At 43.3% G+C, this 17,283-nt stretch overlaps 1 protein-coding gene across 5 annotated transcripts in view; it reads right to left on the bottom strand.

Moving 5' to 3' along the window:
* The window catches only part of SIN3A (SIN3 transcription regulator family member A), a 58,986-nt gene that overhangs the window by 18,194 nt on the left and 23,509 nt on the right, over nt 1–17,283 (bottom strand). For all 5 annotated transcript variants that reach the window (XM_084782244.1, XM_084782245.1, XM_084782246.1 and 2 more), the window contains 9 exons: nt 15,529–15,780; nt 14,563–14,715; nt 14,276–14,434; nt 9,315–9,404; nt 6,303–6,421; nt 5,544–5,754; nt 4,526–4,642; nt 2,226–2,464; nt 545–728 (listed from right to left, as the gene is read on the bottom strand). In XM_084782244.1, the coding sequence (XP_084638370.1) occupies nt 545–728; nt 2,226–2,464; nt 4,526–4,642; nt 5,544–5,754; nt 6,303–6,421; nt 9,315–9,404; nt 14,276–14,434; nt 14,563–14,715; nt 15,529–15,780 (1,524 nt within the window). The remainder of the gene's footprint in view (nt 1–544; nt 729–2,225; nt 2,465–4,525; nt 4,643–5,543; nt 5,755–6,302; nt 6,422–9,314; nt 9,405–14,275; nt 14,435–14,562; nt 14,716–15,528; nt 15,781–17,283) is intronic.

Here is a 17,283-nt window from a genome sequence, read left to right as displayed (position 1 = left end):
GACTTAAGAAAATTGCCTTAAAATTCTAGATTAGCATGTATGGAAGATGAAAAATACCAGGGAGGAATTTATCATGTGGAAGTTGACAACACCGTCAAACAATTAAGTGTACATAGAACTTCACTTACTGTTTTTACAACTCAGAGCCATGTTTAGAAAGCCTGATATATGACATTTATGCTTTCTCCACCTAAGACAGGAGCAGCGTCCTATCGAATCTTTGCTTCTGGTGCTGTTTGTACTCCTGGTGGGCATGTAAAACACCAGGGTTCCCACCATTTTGAAGCTGAGGTACATGAGATGCTCTCCAAGAATTCAAGGTGTTTGCTGAGAGAAGTGTAAACTGAGGACAGGTGGCAAATGAGGAAACCAGAGAAGGACTGAGTGTGACCCTGTTAGGTCTAAGACAGTTAGACCAGGACCCAAAAGCTAAGATGGACTCTAGTCATGACGCAACAAGCAGCAGCTCTCAGAAACTGCAGGGGTGAAAGCCAGGCGGGACATAAAGGCCAGGCTGGTGGAGCTGTCCCGTCGCCCAGCTCACCTCATCGTAGATGCTCTCGATCTCATTGAGTAAGCTCTTGGACCTCAGGACCTTGGTGTCGTTCTGCTTGAAGTTGATGCCCTGGTGATCCAAAGACTTCAAGTAGTACTTCTCGTTCTGCTCGCGCCAGACCTTGTTAAAGCCTCTCTGCGCTTCCCGCCATTCCTCCTCTTTCATCTTCAACCTAGCAGGGCAGGAAGGAAACAAGTCACAGTGTGGGGGAATTTAGAGGGCTTAGAAATGGGAAATGTGCCAGGTTATTTTATGTGATAAAAACTCAAACCTATGCAAAATTGTGTCAAGACTGCTGGTACTAGAGATAATATCCTTGATGTTATCTAAGTGAGATTTCGTCCTCATGTGGACTTGCTTTCTTTGAGTCCAGTCTTACTGTGAAGCCTTGGCCTGGATCATGGATACAGACCACACTAGTCTCAAACTTACAGCAACTCTGCCTTCCGCCTCCTCAATGCTGGCATTAAGGGCACAAGGAACCACTTCTGGCTTCCATGAGCACTCAGAAACTGAGTGGTATTAACAATGAGGTTTCAGGGCTGGAGAGATGGTTCAGCGGTCTGCTCTTCCAGAGGTCCTGAGTTCAATTCCCAGCAACCTCATGGTGGCTCATAACCATCTATAATGTGATCTGATGCCCTCGTCTGGCCTGCAGGTGCACATGCAGGCACAGCATTGTATACATAAAGAAATAAAACCTTTTTTTTTAAAAAAAGAGGTTTCATGAGGGAGCTTGAAGGCATTTCTGAGACAAGGCTTTGAAGACTTGGATAACTAGGAATTCACAATGTAGACCAGGCTACCAAACTTCCCCCCAAAACAGGTTTCTCTATATAGGCCTGGCTGTCCTGGACTTAACTTGTAGACCAGGCTGGCCTCGAACTCACAGCGATACACCTGCCTCTGCCTCCTGAGTGCTAGGAAGAAAGGCGTGTACCACCATGCCAGGCCCAGGCTACCAAACTTAAAGCAATCTTCCTGCCTCTGCCTCCCTAGTGCTAGTGTGGGGACTGTAAACATGAATAACTGCATCTAGCTATGGTGAGTATTCTGGAAAAACTGAAGGAACTTGCTTCTTTTCATGACTCAGATGTTTACTGTACTGACGGAGTCCAAGAGAGGGCATTTAGGGAGGGGAATTTCAAGTTCCAAGCCAGTATGGCCAATATACTGAGCCCTTATTCCAATCAAAGTTACTACACACACACACACACACACACACACACACACACGCAGAATTTGGGATATGGTAAAAAATTTCCCTTCCATGCATGTTACATAAACATTCCTAAGTTTGATCCCCTCTACCGAGAAACAAAAAACTGAAACAGCCCTCAGATATGAACGCAAACACCCTATCAACCCGAAATCACTCACTTTTCCTCTATGGCACAGGAAATTGAACTCAGGATCTTACGCATGTTAGGCAAGCACTCTACCACTGAGCTATTATTTCTAGTCCTTCACCCATTACCTGTCAAGATTTGTTCCATTTGATATACAAACCCCTAAGTTCTACCACTCACTGCACTCTGTCCCCGATGTTTAACTACCAAAACGACAGAATTGTAGTTCTAATTAGATAACCAGGTGGAAAACTGGACCCCCATCTAATGGGACACTGACTGAAGCCGTCATAAGCACACAAAAGCCGGAAGACACACACCTTTTAAGAACGATTGGAACAGCGATGGAGGGGTTCTTCCTCAAGCCATCGATGATGTCAGCGGCCTTATCAGCATATATCCTCTGGAGTGCTTTTCGATGGATGACTTCGGACGTGCCTCCAAGGGTGTTATCCAAGCGAAATTTTGCTTGTTCCTCGGCAGACAAGCGGGAAAGTTTTTTCTGTATTGCTTCCAGAACCCGGATTGTTGCAAGATTGGTCTCTAAAACTACATCAAGCTTAAAACAAAAAAAAAGAACAAAAGAGTACGCTCAGGCCTGAAACCAGAACACAGCGGAGTTGGGGAATAAAAAGAGCATCAACGCTCTCGGGACTGGAGTTGTGGTTCTCCGACAAGGCATGGAAGGCTCTCTTACAGGTAAATTATCACCAGTGACTCCTACTATCATAAGGTGATTTCCTAGCAGAAACCCCATGTACATAAGTCATAAATTAATACTAGCACCTAAAATGATTAGCAGTTCCCACTTTTAGAACAACCACTGCAGGCTGTTTAGCACTGCTGAGCACAGGCCAGAGGGACCTAAGAACAGACATTTATGCTGACAAAGTCTTACTATGGATGACCTGGAACTTGCTACTATGTAAACCAGACTGGCTTCCAATTTGCAAGTTCTTCTTGCCTCTCCCATCTAAAGGCTAGGATAACAAATGTGAGCCACTATATCTTCTTGCCTATGACCTTTTCTTAAATTGTGAAAACCTGTTACAAACAATGAAAGGGTTTGGGGTATTCCCTTAAATATGCTGGGTGCAGCGCATGCCTTTAATCCCAGCACGTGGGAGGCAGGTGGATCGCTGTAAGTTCGAGGCCAGCCTGGTCTACAAAGTGAGTGCAGGACAGTCAAGGCTACACAGAGAAACCCTGTCTCGAAAAACCAAAAAAACAACCAAACAAACAAAAATATTAAATTACTATTTCACATCCAATGGCAACAAAATCAGTGATTATCCTTTGACATAGTATCATGTAGTCCAGGCTGGCACTTAACTGTCTATGCAGCTAAGGATGATCTTAAATTCTGTTTTTTGTGTTTGTTTTTGTTTGTTTGTCTGTTTTCCAAGACAGGATTTCTCTGTATAGCCTTTGTTGGCCTGGACACACTTTGTAGATCAGGGTGGCCTAAACTTAGAAAGATCTGCCTGCCTTTGCCTCCTGAGTGCTGGGATTACAGGAGGGTGCTACCATGCACCCTTAAGTTCTTAAATCTGTCTGTCTCTCCCTCCACAGGGATGACAGGCATACTCCATTGCCCTCAGCTAAAATTATGTTCATCAGCTAGATTAAACACTTTCCATGGAGCCTGAAATGGTGGCGCACACCTTTAATCCTAGTGCTCAGGGAGGCAAAGAAAGGTGGATCTGTAAGTTTCAGGCCAGCCTGGTCTACAGAGTGAGTCTAGGACAGCCAAGCTACACAGAGAAACCCTGTCTCCAAAAACAAACAAGAAGACCTGAAAGACAGACAAAACAACAAAAACCAAAACAACAAAACTTCCCATAGAAATTAATACTTGGTCTACAGAGTGATTCACCAGAACAGCTAGGGCTACACAGTAAAACCCTGTTTTGAAAACCTTGAAAAAATAAATACTTACTACATTTTAGTCTTCTGTAATGACTATGGTGGTCATAGCCTCAGGAAGCTCCTATGTTTGAATACTTAGTCCCTAGTTGGTGGAGCTGTCTGGGAAGGGTAAGGAGGTGTGGGCTTCTGGAGGCACTGTATCACTAGGTAGGCCTTGAGGTTTCAAAGACTAATAAGATTCTCAATGCACTCTCACTACCTCATGTGAGCTATCAGCCGTTCCTTTTCTCCACTATCATGGACTCACTCTCTGAAACCCTAGGCCAAGTTAAACTCTTGGCGTTTTATCACAGTGATAAAAACATAACTAAGATGGGGAAAGGATGGTAGCCACCAGCCAGTTTCGGACGAAGGAGCACTGGCAGAGTTAAGCTGGGATGGAAGCTCTCCCATTAGCTGGAAAGAGCAGAGCCAGTCAACTCAGTGTAACGCACATGTGGTGTTAGTAAATGTCACCTTGTCAAGATTTTGAGCCTAGATTCCCAAGTGCCCTTCACACAGGAAGGCACCACCAGCTGATCCATCCGTTCTAGATCTTCCCATTCCAGCTACCACCTTTACAACGTAAGCTTCACAGGAATGTACTGCCAGGGTCAGCTCTTCTTTTAAAAAGCTAATGCATATACAGTATTTAGTTACCGCTTCATTTCACATCTTCTTAGTTCCCCAAACATCAAACAACAAACGATACCTCAAATCGTTCATCTTCACAACGATAAATATGCTCTTCATACTGAGTCTTCTTGGAACTAACAAAAGTAGAGTCTTCAGACCAAGATGGAAAGGAAACCCAGGTATCATTTAAAACCTTTGGGTAGAAAAGAGGCAGAAAAGCCTGTAAAAACTTACTGGTAATTAGACTTTGTTGATAAAAAGGAAGTTACAAAGATGGGGAGAAAAGCCCAGCTAGCATTACTCCAAACTTTACATTTGCTAAGCGTCCTGGCTAATTTTATATAATCCTGACATAAGCTAGAGTCACCTGAGTCATATGAGCGGAGGCTCTCAATAGAGAAAATGCCACTATATGATCCAGCTCTAAAGCATTGTCTTCATTAGTAATTGATGGGGAGGCCCCAGTCCATTGTAGGCAGCACCATCCCTGAGCCAGTGGTCTTTGATTCTCTAAGAGAGCAGGCTGAGCAAGCCGTGACGAACAAGCCAGTAAGCAGCACTCCGCCATGCCTCGGCTTCAGTTCCTGCATCTAGGTTCTTGCCTTGTTTGAGTTCCTGTCCTGACTTCCTTCAGAGATGAACAGTGATGTGAAAGTATAAGGCAAATAAATGCTTTTTTCCCCAAGTTGCTCTGGTCATGATGTTTTCATCACAGCCATAGTAATCCTAACAAGGATGCAAGTTTACAAAAGAATATAGTGGCTAAAAGTTCTGAATACCGGTTATCTTTGGGGGTAGGGGGGAAGGGAAGGTTCATCATGATGATTTAACAATTCATGTAAATTCTGGCCTTTCCTGCAGGAGAGTTCAGCAGATAATAAGGGCACTTGCCACCAACCCTGACCACCTGAGAGACTGATCCTGGGAACCCACAAAGCAGCAGAGGTGAACCGACTCTGACAAGTTGTCTCTGGCCTCCTGAAGCAGATCATGGCCTGCATGCATATATATCAAATAACAACTTTAAAGCCTCTGGTTCTAGCACTACCCCCACCCTCATATGAAGAAGCTCAAGATCCAAGACTGACCCTTACCTCTTTACACAAGGGAGTCCGTCCTGTACACTTGGGCTGCTGGTAACTTTTTGGCAGGGCTCTGTAGCTAGAGCCCAGTCGTTTACAAGAGGCATAGTCTATCTCCATGGCGATGCCTTCTGTAGCTCGTTCCTTTGGAAAGCTTTCCAGATGTACAGACTCCTTATAGCCCAGAAAGTTTTTAAACCAATTAAACAATTCAGGGAATTTCCTGAAGAACCAAAGCAAAAGCTGGTAAGCAATTCAAGGCAGGACAGTTATTATGAAGAACATTACAATTCATAATCAAATCACAATTCCATTACCAAAGACAAATTCCAGAAACAATCTTTAACCAGTTAGGTTCCATTTTCTTTATAGAATGCTCTCCCAACAAGACAGTAAGAAGCCATTCTTTGGATCTAAGAATATGGCTTCACTGTTCACATAATTCTCAGGATCTCAAATGCAATTAAGATTCTAGAGCTCTGGTCTAGAATACTTTGTAAACCCTTCTCCCTCTCACTCTCTCCGGGGTCTCTCTACGTAGCCTAGGCTGTTTCCAACTCACAAGCCTCCGCCTCCCTTGCGCTGAGATTAAAGATGTGTGCCATCACACCCAGCTCTGCTTTCCCATCCTGAAAGTTATGCAAGGCTTCCAAGGGCCCTTCTGACACTTGTGACAACCAACAGCTCAGTCACCTTTGTCTACAGCACACCTTTACAATCTCTGCGTCAGTACACTGAAGGACCGGGCGCTCTGCTCCTCACTTCACTTACCCCAGAAAAGGAGAGACTAGCTGTACAAGCTCAGCCCGGGAGATCACCTCCTGGTTAAAGATAACAAGGCAGCGAAGGAAGTTTTCATAGGCCTCTGCACTTCGAAGAGCCTTTCGGACCTTATAGAAACAACCACAAGAAAAATGGTTACAAGGAGAATCACAGTCCCTGATTTTAAAAAAAAAAAAAAAAAGGGTAAATCTGAAGGGATATTTACAAGGAACCAATAGTATTTTGCTTAGATATGATAAAAAAAAAACCACTTAAAGAGAGAACAAGACAGTGTAAGCTGTCTAAACCATCTAACTGGAGACGGATACCGTGGAGCAAGCACGCTGACGAAGCACTGGAACTGCTGGCCCAGGTGGTAAACACACAGGTCCTTTTACATGTTTTTAGAAATTTCCACAGTTAAAATATGAGCTCATGCACTGCACCTTCCATGTGCATGCTACTCCAGAATGTCAGTTACTCAAGTTTCTGTTGACCTTAACAGATATTTACAGGAATCTTTGTCAGCAGTTTTCATATTTTTATTGTAAAATCTTTTTTGTTGTTTTGTTTCAGGCAAGATGTCATGCCGCAGAGGCAGACCCTACAGTTGCTATACAACTAAGGGGAGCGCTTAAACTGGAGCCTCCCGCTCCTGAATGACTGGAAGCTGAGCACTGCTGCGGCAGAGGCGGCAGAGGCAGCAGGGTCAGCGCCTCAAGTTCAAGACCAATCCTCAGGGCAGCCAGGGCTTTGCACCAAGACAGTGCCTTAAAAAGCAGAAAAGGGCTGAAAGAGGGCTGGAGAGATGGCTTAGTGGTTAAAAACCATACTTACAAACACATAGCATATTTAAGTTCATAAAAGCACACAAACATACACCTAATATTAAATCTTAAAAACAACAACAAAACGAGGCTGAGGATGTGACTCAAATGGCTAAGACATTCTTTCACAAACTCGATGAAGACCAGAGTTCAGGTTCCCAGCACCAACATAAAAATGCCAGGCACAGCAGTATAAAGACTAGGAAGTAGCGACAGGAAGATCCCTGAGGCTTCAGATCAGCCAGCGTAGCCAATCAGGGAGTGAGTGCTGGTTCAGAGAGTCCTTGTCTCAAAAATTAAGGTAGAGAAGACACTCAACTCACCTCTGGCCTCCACACATACATACGAACACACACACACTCACACAGCTCAGAGATGGTTCAATGAGCCACGCAAGTCTTAGAGCAGAGCTGGGATTTCCAGAGACCACATATAGCCAGAGGCAGCAGGGCTGATCTGCAATCCCAGCACACCTACACTGAGGCAAGAGGCTGAGACACGAGATTCCCTGGGAGCTCCAGGGCCAGCTACCTCGAGTTGTCAGTGGTGCTCAGCAAAGAGACTCTGCTCCAAGCAAGATGAGGGCAGCCAGCTATGCTTTAATGTGAACATGCCAACGTTCTCTCTCACACATATATGCGTGCATATAGGCTGTTATCCTACACTGAAGACTAACAATTTCAAGTTTCAGAATTTTACAATGTTTTAACAGTTTACAGAAAAGGACTACCTAGCTAGGTGTTAAGGCTGTAGTTTTAGTTCTCAAAAGCCTACTGTTAGCACTGCGCATCTTCATGCCCAGGACTTATCAACACAGCTGCTCGTTGTGTTCAGATTACCTCCTCCTGTGAAGCAGGAGGCCCTACAGAGAACAGCCTGGAACTCACAGATTCACAGACCTTGATATTAGAGAAGACTATACTTTTTGCACCGTATGCCAATTATTTGCCTTAAATTTATCGGGTTTTAAAGCTATGAAAAAGCAGAAAGACACCCAGCAGACCCTAACCAAATCACTGAACCTAAATAATAAATACATAGGAAGTTTTGTGTCATCCATAACCATTTCTTTCAATGAACTTAACAGAAAGTTTAAGATCCTTACTATATAAATACGTGTGTGTGTGTGTGTGTGTGTGTGTAACATACATATGTATATCTACATACACATACGGACAAAAATGTACTCCTAAGATAACACCATTGTTATCATCAGGACAGAGATGGAAAGCTAGCTGGAGGTATCAGTGATGCAGCCACTAAATAACGTTTTCTACAAACACCCAGACATATAGGCTAGGGCAACCATGGCCAGACTAATTCAGACTGAGTCCCGTGAGAAGCCCACCAGCTGCCTACTTCACTGTGCAATCTGTCTGCTAATCATCAACTCGGCTCCAAGGACAGAATCAGATACAGAAATAAAGTCTAACTAAAACAGCATTCATAGTGTCCAGCAGAAATTTCAACTCTAGCTATTACATAAAAACACCTATAGATTTTTGAAAACACTCAAGTAGTCAGAATTTTCATGCTGGGCACAGTAGTGTATACCTGTCTGGAAGGTGAAGGAGGAGCAGTAGTAGTTAAAAGTCACCCCTGGCTTTAGAGCAAGCCTGAGGCATATCTGGGCAATGTACAAGACCCTGTCTCAAAACACCAAGGATTCTGTCCACTCACTCTGTGTTCCACCAGCAACTAGATCACAGGCCACCTGAAGCACAGCAGAGAGCATGCTAGCGTGTCTGAGGCACTGGGCTCCATGACCAGGGCCACTAATAAAAGAAAAGAAGGGCACAGGGACAAGCACCTTTATTCCTAAGCACTAGGGAGGTAGAGGCAGGCAGAATTGTATGAATTTGAGGTCAGCCTGTTATCCATCGTAAGTTCCAGGCCAGGTAATGCTACATTGTGAGATCCTAACGGAGGGGCGTGGGGAAACAGAGAGAGGAGAGAAGAGAGAGGAGAGGGAAACATGAATGAGGAACTGTACGCCAGCCTGGGCTACATACAAATGGGTTCAGAGGCAATCTGAGTTACATATAGAAAGATTCTGTCTCCAAACAAAACAAAGCCAAAGAATTAAACATGCCAAAAAAATCCTAATCAGTTGACAGTTTTGAAACAAAATCTTGGGCACTATGTGTTTGTCATTTGTTCTTAACAACTGTATCAAGTGTTGCCCATTACTTACCTTATCAAAAAATAATGATTCAGTCCCAACACCATGCTTACTGGCATCTGCCATCGAAGACTCCTTTAGACTAAGAAGTTTGGGCTTTTTCTGGAATTAGAAAGAAAAGAAAACAAACACAAACAACTCTGTATTTCCTCTGACTTTGCTAAAACAGCTCTGCTAAAGCTAACAATTTTCTCAGAAGAAATGAGAATTCAGTAGTCAAAGATTTATATCATAACTCTGTTTCTATTAATTTTCTTGACAGTTCCTTTCTTCAAAGGCTACAGATGCCCTCTCCTTTGAACAATGTTTAGAATTAATGCCCTTCCCTTTTTGTGCTGGCTTTAAACTCATGATTCTCTTGCCTCTGCTCCCTTCAAAAATCCTACTGGAATTTCTCACCATAAGCCAAGCTGGCTTGTGAAGTTCAGACACAAGTTGAAAGACTTTACTGGAGCCATTTCCTATTCTGAATTAAGGCTTGTGGTTCTGGTTAGCTGAAGCCAGAGTGAGAAGTGATTAAAAGACCAGCACCACTAAAATGATACCTTCACCTTACTGACACAACTTAACGCTGGTCAGCTGGAGCAGAGAAATTAGTGGCAATTAAGAAGAGACCAGCATTGGGCTGGAGTGATGTCTCACTGGTTAAGAGCACTGCCTGCTCTTCCAAAGGACCTGGGTTCAATTCCCAGCACCCACATGGCAGCTCACAACTGTCTGTAACTCCAAGATCTGACACCCTCACACCAATGTACATAAATTAAAATTAAATAAAAAATATTTTTTAAAAAAGAGACCAGCATCAAAGAAGTGACATCTTCTGGGAAGTGTTCCTTCAAGATCAGCACAAAAAAGCTGCTAGAATAAAGCAAAACCTTTATTTTTGCTAGAGATAGCCAAAGTCATACTTCGCACTGGCAGCCAAATTTCATCTCCCAGGTGATACTGGTTTTAAAGGCACGAAAACATTGTAGAGAGCAGCCAAAGCTTAGCACTGAGAGAAGCCATTGGTTAAGGTTGCAGCTGGAGTAGCAACTAAAGCCAAGGACTGAAGGGATCATGAGAGGAGCCCGGGAGAGGCTACAGGTGAAAGGGCAGCCCAGTTGCTTTAGAAAACCCAAGCATTTTGTAGACGCTAATACTATGGCAGGACCACCAAGTAGTAGTGGTGGAGTGGAACTAGCCTGAACCTAGGAGACAATCTGCATGTGCTGCAGCAGTCAGAGACAGAGAAGTGGCCCAAGCCACTTGGAGGATCCCAGAAGATTCAAAGTACATCTCAGATAATAGACCCAAATTTTGGGTTTTTTTTTTTTTTTTTAAATATAATATTCTGCCTGCATGGGTACCTGCACGCTAGAAGAAGGCATCCATCATTATGGATGGCTATGAGCCACCATGTAGTTGCTCGGAATTGAACTCAGGACTGCTGGAAGAGCAGTTAGTGCTCTTAACCCCTGAGCCATCTCTCCAGCCCTTAAAAATTGTTTTTTATTCATTATGTATACAGTGCTCTGCCTGCATGTACACCTACCTGCCAGAAGAGGGCATTCGATCACATTATAGATGGTTGTGAGCCACCATATGGTGGTGGCTGGGAATTGAACTCAGGACCTCTGGAAGAACAGCCAGTGCCCTTAACCACTGAGCCATTTCTCCAGGCCTGGACATGGTTATTTACGCAGTTAAGAGTTTGGTCTTGCTTTATTCAAACTGTGTTTGTGCCCTGGTTCTTCCCTCTTGAAGCAAGAAAACATCTGACCCAGTTTTGATTTTACAGGAGTCCGTAGTGGAGAGATGTTAAACTTTTAAAGGAAGTTCAGATTTTTCGAGACTGGTTATTTTAAAGAGACTGAACTTTTAATTGTGTTTGAATTTATAAAGACCGTAGAACTTTTAAAGTTATTTATGTTTTATTATATTATGATACTAATATTAATAGGCTATTTTGGGGATAAATGAAAAAGAAATGGTTCTAATTAAAAAGTGATGTTTGTGTGTCAAGATGACAAGGTCAGTTGTTCTGGCCAGCTTTATGTCAACTTGCCGCACGCTAGAGTCATCTGAAAGAAGGGGACCTCTAAGATCAGGCTGTAGGCAGAGGGATAAGGCATCTCCTTAACTAGTGAAGCAGAAGGGCCCAGCCCACTTACTGTGGGTGGAGCCACCCAGGCAGCTAAAAGAAAGCAGGCTGAGCAGCAAGCCCAGAGAGGCCTGGAAGCAGCACTCCCCATGGCCTCTGCATCAGCTCCGATCTCCAGGTTCCTGCTTGAGTTCTTACCCTGACTTCCTTCGCCATGAACAATGATGTGAAAGTGCAAACAAAATAAACCCTTGCATTTCCAAGTTGCTTTTTGTAGGCATAAGGTTATGGTGTAGTTTAAATTCTGATGTTCTGTCTAAATGTTGTGTAAAATCTGCTCCCCAATTGCCCCTGTTATGTCAATAAAGCAGTTTACAACCAATCGATGAACAGGGAGAAGAGAATAGAGCTGGACTTCCTGCCAGCCAGCGGGGGAGGAGTTAGAGAAGGAGGCTGGGGAGAGCCAAAAGGAAGTTGAAGAGGAAGGAGCTGGAGCCAAGGAAAGCTATGCAAGTGGGATGTTTGCTGGGAGTAGGACAATATAGCATAGAGGGTTAAGAACAGACTTAAGCTGTTCAAGATTGTTTTGTGAGGTCTTATATTATAAAAGAGTCTCACTGGTTGTGGTGGCATTTGCTGACGGAGGTGGAGGCAGGAGGATCACGAGTTCAAGGCCAGCCTGGACTACACATTTAGCCAGGCTGTGGTGGCACACGCCTTTAATCCCAGCACTTGGGAGAACAGGCAAGAGGATCTTGGTGAGTTCGAGGCCAGCCTGGTCTACAGAGTGTTCCAGGACAGCTAGAGTCGTTACACAGAGAACCCTCTCTCAGGGGCAAAAAAAAGCCTCAATTATTTGTTTGATAGCCAGGTTTTAAAATAAGCTGAAAGAAACAAACACAGATGTATATAAAACTAATTCAACACTTATGGGCACAGTGTTTTATCACAGCAGTAGTCACTCTAAGACACTTTCCCTAAGCCAAAAAGTATCTTTATTGGGCTCTAATACCACACTAACTGCTTCCGGGCTGGCACATACTATCCGGGGTAAATCTTTAATCTACACTACTTCATTGCCCAACAGACAGAATAATCATCTTATCAGCATATCCACTCAGGCTTTATTTGTTGTTATTTTGGGTTTTGGGGTTTTTTTTTTTTTTTTCCAAAGACAGTGTCACTTGGTAGCCCTGGCTGCCCTCAAGCTCAAGAAATCTGGCTGCTTTTTTACTGCCCCACCCACCACAGTGCTGACATTATAGGTGTCACTACAGCACCTAGTCAGATTAATAATTTAACATTTATTTTAAAGGAAGAAAAAAAAAGGTCGTTACAGTGGCACACACCTGTATTCCCTTCGCTCATTTGTCTGAGACAGGAGGATGGCAATTAGACTGAACTACTTACTGATTACCAAATTAGTGAAGGTTACCTGGTGAGATTGTTTCTCTAACACACACACAAACACATGCATCCACGCACCACCACAAACAAGCAAAAATGAATAGGCAGTAATGTAACCCCATTGGGCAAAACTTACTTTAAAAAGCCCCCATCTTACTGCCTGTGAGGAACTATAAGGTCTGTGAACAGCAGCTATCTCAGAGCACACAGGCTCAGCCCACAGCTCCTGCTAGCTATGGGATATCAAAACTGTGTGCTAGCGTACTGTTTCTACCTGTGGATCATCAGTATGCAAGGACACAGACCTAAAGCAAGCTCTTAGCTATTTAGCTGATTCTTACAATCCATAGACTATTTGAAGTTAAAAAAACAAACAAACAAACAAACCATTACTATATTTAACCTGATTCCAAAACCAAGAAACACTGCAAGCACACAAACAATGGACTCTTTCAGAGTCCATCGATCCTTGGAGTCACTTACTTGTTGATATCCACTGTCTTCCACTGTCTTTTTTTTTTTAATCAAATTCTGTAGACACCTCTATTTCATACTATATAATTTAGAATTCCCAGAGAAATTCAACATTGACTGCATACAGCTTCCTTCTTATCCTAGACACACTAAATCAAAGACAGCAAGCTGGGCTTTCTATGGACACGTCATCAGTGTTTACTATAGTATTACTAACACAAACTGAAGATTTCCCTCTAGCACAAACCAACGCTCTTTCCTTGAAAACTAATGTAGATAAGATCTGTCAATTAGAGGATAGGCCTCTAGCCAAAGCCACTGAACAAAAGCCTCTGCCATTACAGAGCACTATGTTCACAAGAACTGAATTACAGCTGGGCATGGTCGTGAACACCTTTAATCCCAGCACTCGGGAGGCGGATCGCTGTGAGTTCGAGGCCAGCCTGGTCTACAAAAGCAACTCTAGGACAGCCAGAGCTACATAGAAAAACCCTGTCTTAAAAAAACCTAAAAATAAATAAAATAATTGAAATGTCCCAGAGGTCACTCATTTACTTATAAGAATCTTTTTTCTCAGCCAGGCGTGGTGGTGCACACCTTTAATCCCAGCACCTGGATGGCAGAGGCAGTGGATCACTTTGAGTTCAAGGCCAGCCTGGTCTACAGAGTGAGTCTGGGGCAGCCAAGGCTACAGAGAGTCTCTGTCTCAAACCCCCTCCCCCCAAAAATCTTCTTTCTCTAACACAAGGAAAGCTTCACACATCAAATCATGAGAAACATTAGTTACAGTTACATTGTGGTAAAAAACAAAACAAACAAACAAAAGGAGCCAGAAGCTCACAGCAAAGAGATAATATAGGAGAAATGAAAGAACTGAAAACACGGTGTGATCCACACAGCCAGCGGTCTTCTGACCCACCTCCTGCTTTGCGGGGAATCTCTGTGACTGTGCCAGCCTGGCCTGGGTGTACAGGATGAGACACCTTACCTCCCCGCTGCCTGCCCTCACCTTCACTGGAGGGGTGGCTCCCGTTCCAGAGTGCCTGCGGATCTGGCAGCCATTCTGGCTGGGCCTCTGCGGCTTGTTATTCAGCTGCGGCTTCTTCACAGTGCCTCCGTGGTCGTTTCTCACAGAATCAACCTTCTCAGCAGTTGTTTTGCTTAAAAGCTGTTAAGACATATGAGGCAAATTAATACTTTAATCAAAGTATCATCTAAAAAGTGCCCTCTTCCTGTAGCTTTCCAACTTATGGCAACAACAATCTTAAATAACGTAGTTTGTCTAAATGAGATTACCACTGAGCTGTTGGCATCTGGCAGGAACTGTCCAAACTCAGATAAAAGATCTTCCTGGTTTTTGAAGAGACGAGCCACTTGGGCATACACCTCCTGCTCAGTCAGGGCTGGAGTGTAGTTTCCTCCCGCTTCCTTGGCATTTCGCTGTTCTTTCTGAAGAATGAAAGAAGGTGCAAATGATATTAGGAGGGTTACTGTTTTGAATCCTATGCCACTGATCAATTATTTTCTGAAGTTTTTTTTTTAAAGTTTTTTAGTTTTTCGAGACAGGATTTCTCTGTGTAGCCTTGGCTGTCCTGGACTCACTTTGTAGACCAGGCTGGCCAGATCCACCTGCCTCTGCCTCCCGAGTGCCGGGATTAAAGGCGTGTGCCACCACGCCTGGCTCTGAAGATTTTGATATGAGTAAAATATGTTATCTACTTCAGCTACACTAAAGGAAGTTTTTAATTACTGTTTTGATTGCAGTCTTTTGAGAAAGGAGAAGGTGCTAAATGACAGGTCTTTATAAAACTGCAAACACATGAATGCTCCTTTAATTAAACTGATAAGACAGACGCACTAGAAAATTCCCTCCATGTTCTCTTGTAAATCAATCACACTACACAAATTACCCTCAGAAATTTCCAATATGAAACAAGCATTCTCTTCATAGCTAGTGACCTTAAAAATCCTGACAAGATGCTACCAGGTAAGCAATGCAATTAAGTAAAACTGGCTTCATAAGCACAGTCTAGTTCTCAGCAGTTAATATTCCCAGTAAGAATTACTGGGCACAATGACTACTAGATCTTCTCAGACTAGGTACCCTCTGAGTTTGACTATCATGTAAGTAGAACCTAATGTTACCATGACAAAAAGCACCATTTCTAAGCTGGGTGTGGAGGCAGCAACCAGAGGCTGAGGCGAAAGGATCACCAGATTATAAGACCTGCTGAAGGAGGGACAAATGAGTAACCCTCTTACCTGATATGTGTGTAAAATCTCCAGGAAGGCTTTGTAGATGTCTGGCTGGCCCTGGAATCTGTTCTTGATCTTATTAACATAGTTAATGGCGTGATTAAACTCCACAGGTTGATTGTTCTGCAAAGAGGGAGCCGTTCCCAAGGAGATTGTCACTGGTGTGTGAGGCTGGACGGGCGGAGACCGTGGGGACGCATACGGTGGGAGTGGAGGCGTCTGCTGACTGGTTGGAGTATGGGCCTGCAGCTGGGAGGGCTGAAAAGAAAAGTATTTTCCTCAAGAACATAGGTGGTTTGACACTGGGGAAGGAAATTCAAACAAAAACAAAACCAAAAAATCCAAGGCATCTGATGAACCCATGTCCTTTATTTACTCATTTACGCTATTAAGTACTGATTAAACCAAACCATATTAGTTCAGCTCAAATCAGACAGGACAGGGCAGGAGATGTAGTGACAGTACTATCTCAGACTCAAATTTCCTAAATACACCCTTCAATAAGGAGCCATTTCTAATTATAGGGACACAATTTTCATATGCAGTTTTTTAAGCTCACTACCTTAACAGGTACAAATTAAAAAGAAAATTCATCCTACACAGATTTTTCTAATCCAGGATAACAACAATTTAACTGTTCCTGTAATCCAACATGAAATGTTTCTAAACCAGCTCTGTTCGACAGAATGCTTTGAAATAATAGAATGCTCTTTCATTATGCCACCCAAAACAAGACTCACCAGCTACACGCTAGGTCTTGAGAATTTGAAATTTAGCTAATGCAAGTGAAACACTGAATTTGCTTGAACTAACTGAATCCTACGTGGCTAGCAACTATTCTATCATATCTAGATCAAAACTATCTTCCACGTGTTGCGATTATCAGCTCATCTGGCAAACAGATTAACTTTACTGTAGATTTTTGAGTTAGATTTATTTATTTATTTATTTATTTATTTATTTATTTATTGGTTTTTCGAGACAAGGTCTCTCTGTGTTAGCCTTGGCTTTCCTGGACTCACTTTGTAGACCAGGCTGGCCTCGAACTCACAGCGATCCGCCTGACTCTGCCTCCCGAGTGCTGGGATTAAAGGTGTGCGCCACCATGCCCGGCTGAGTTAGTTTTTAAAACAGCTCAGGATGTCTTCAAATTTCTTATCCTTCTGCTTCGACCTCCCAAGTGCTGAGATTTACAGAGATGTCTTCATGCCCAGCTCTGCAACGATGTTTATAAAGTGATAATCATACAAAGAAAGTCTAATTTCTCCATAATAAAAACAATCATTTCTCAATGAGGTGTGATGGCAACATCTAGATTCCCAGTTACTCAGGACCACCAAAGCCCAGGATTATAAGACCAACCTGGAGCTGGGCACAGTGGCACACTTTTAATTTTAATTCCAACACTTGGGAAGCAGAGGGAGGCGAACAGATCTGAGTTTGAGGCCAGCCTGGTCTACAAAACGAGTTCCAGAGCAGCCAGGGCTACACACAGAGAAACTTCGTCTTGAAAAACAAAAACAAATAAGCAAAAGATTAAAAAAACAAAACAAAACAACAACAACAAGCAGCCTGGGCAATGCAGAAAACCCAAGTCAAATAACAAAGCTAACCACACACAATCCCTACTCCTACCTGTGGTGTCAAAGGACTATTACAAAGCCACTGCAGAGGCTCACCCAACAGAAGCTGAGGGCAAACAAGTCCTAGAATCTGCTACATGATGATTTAAGTGAGCATCTAAGTAATACAGACTATAAA

Source organism: Acomys minous (genome assembly GCF_964271855.1).
Source record: "Acomys minous genome assembly, chromosome: 5".
NCBI lineage: Eukaryota > Metazoa > Chordata > Mammalia > Rodentia > Muridae > Acomys > Acomys minous.
This window is presented reverse-complemented; position numbering and strand designations above follow the sequence as displayed.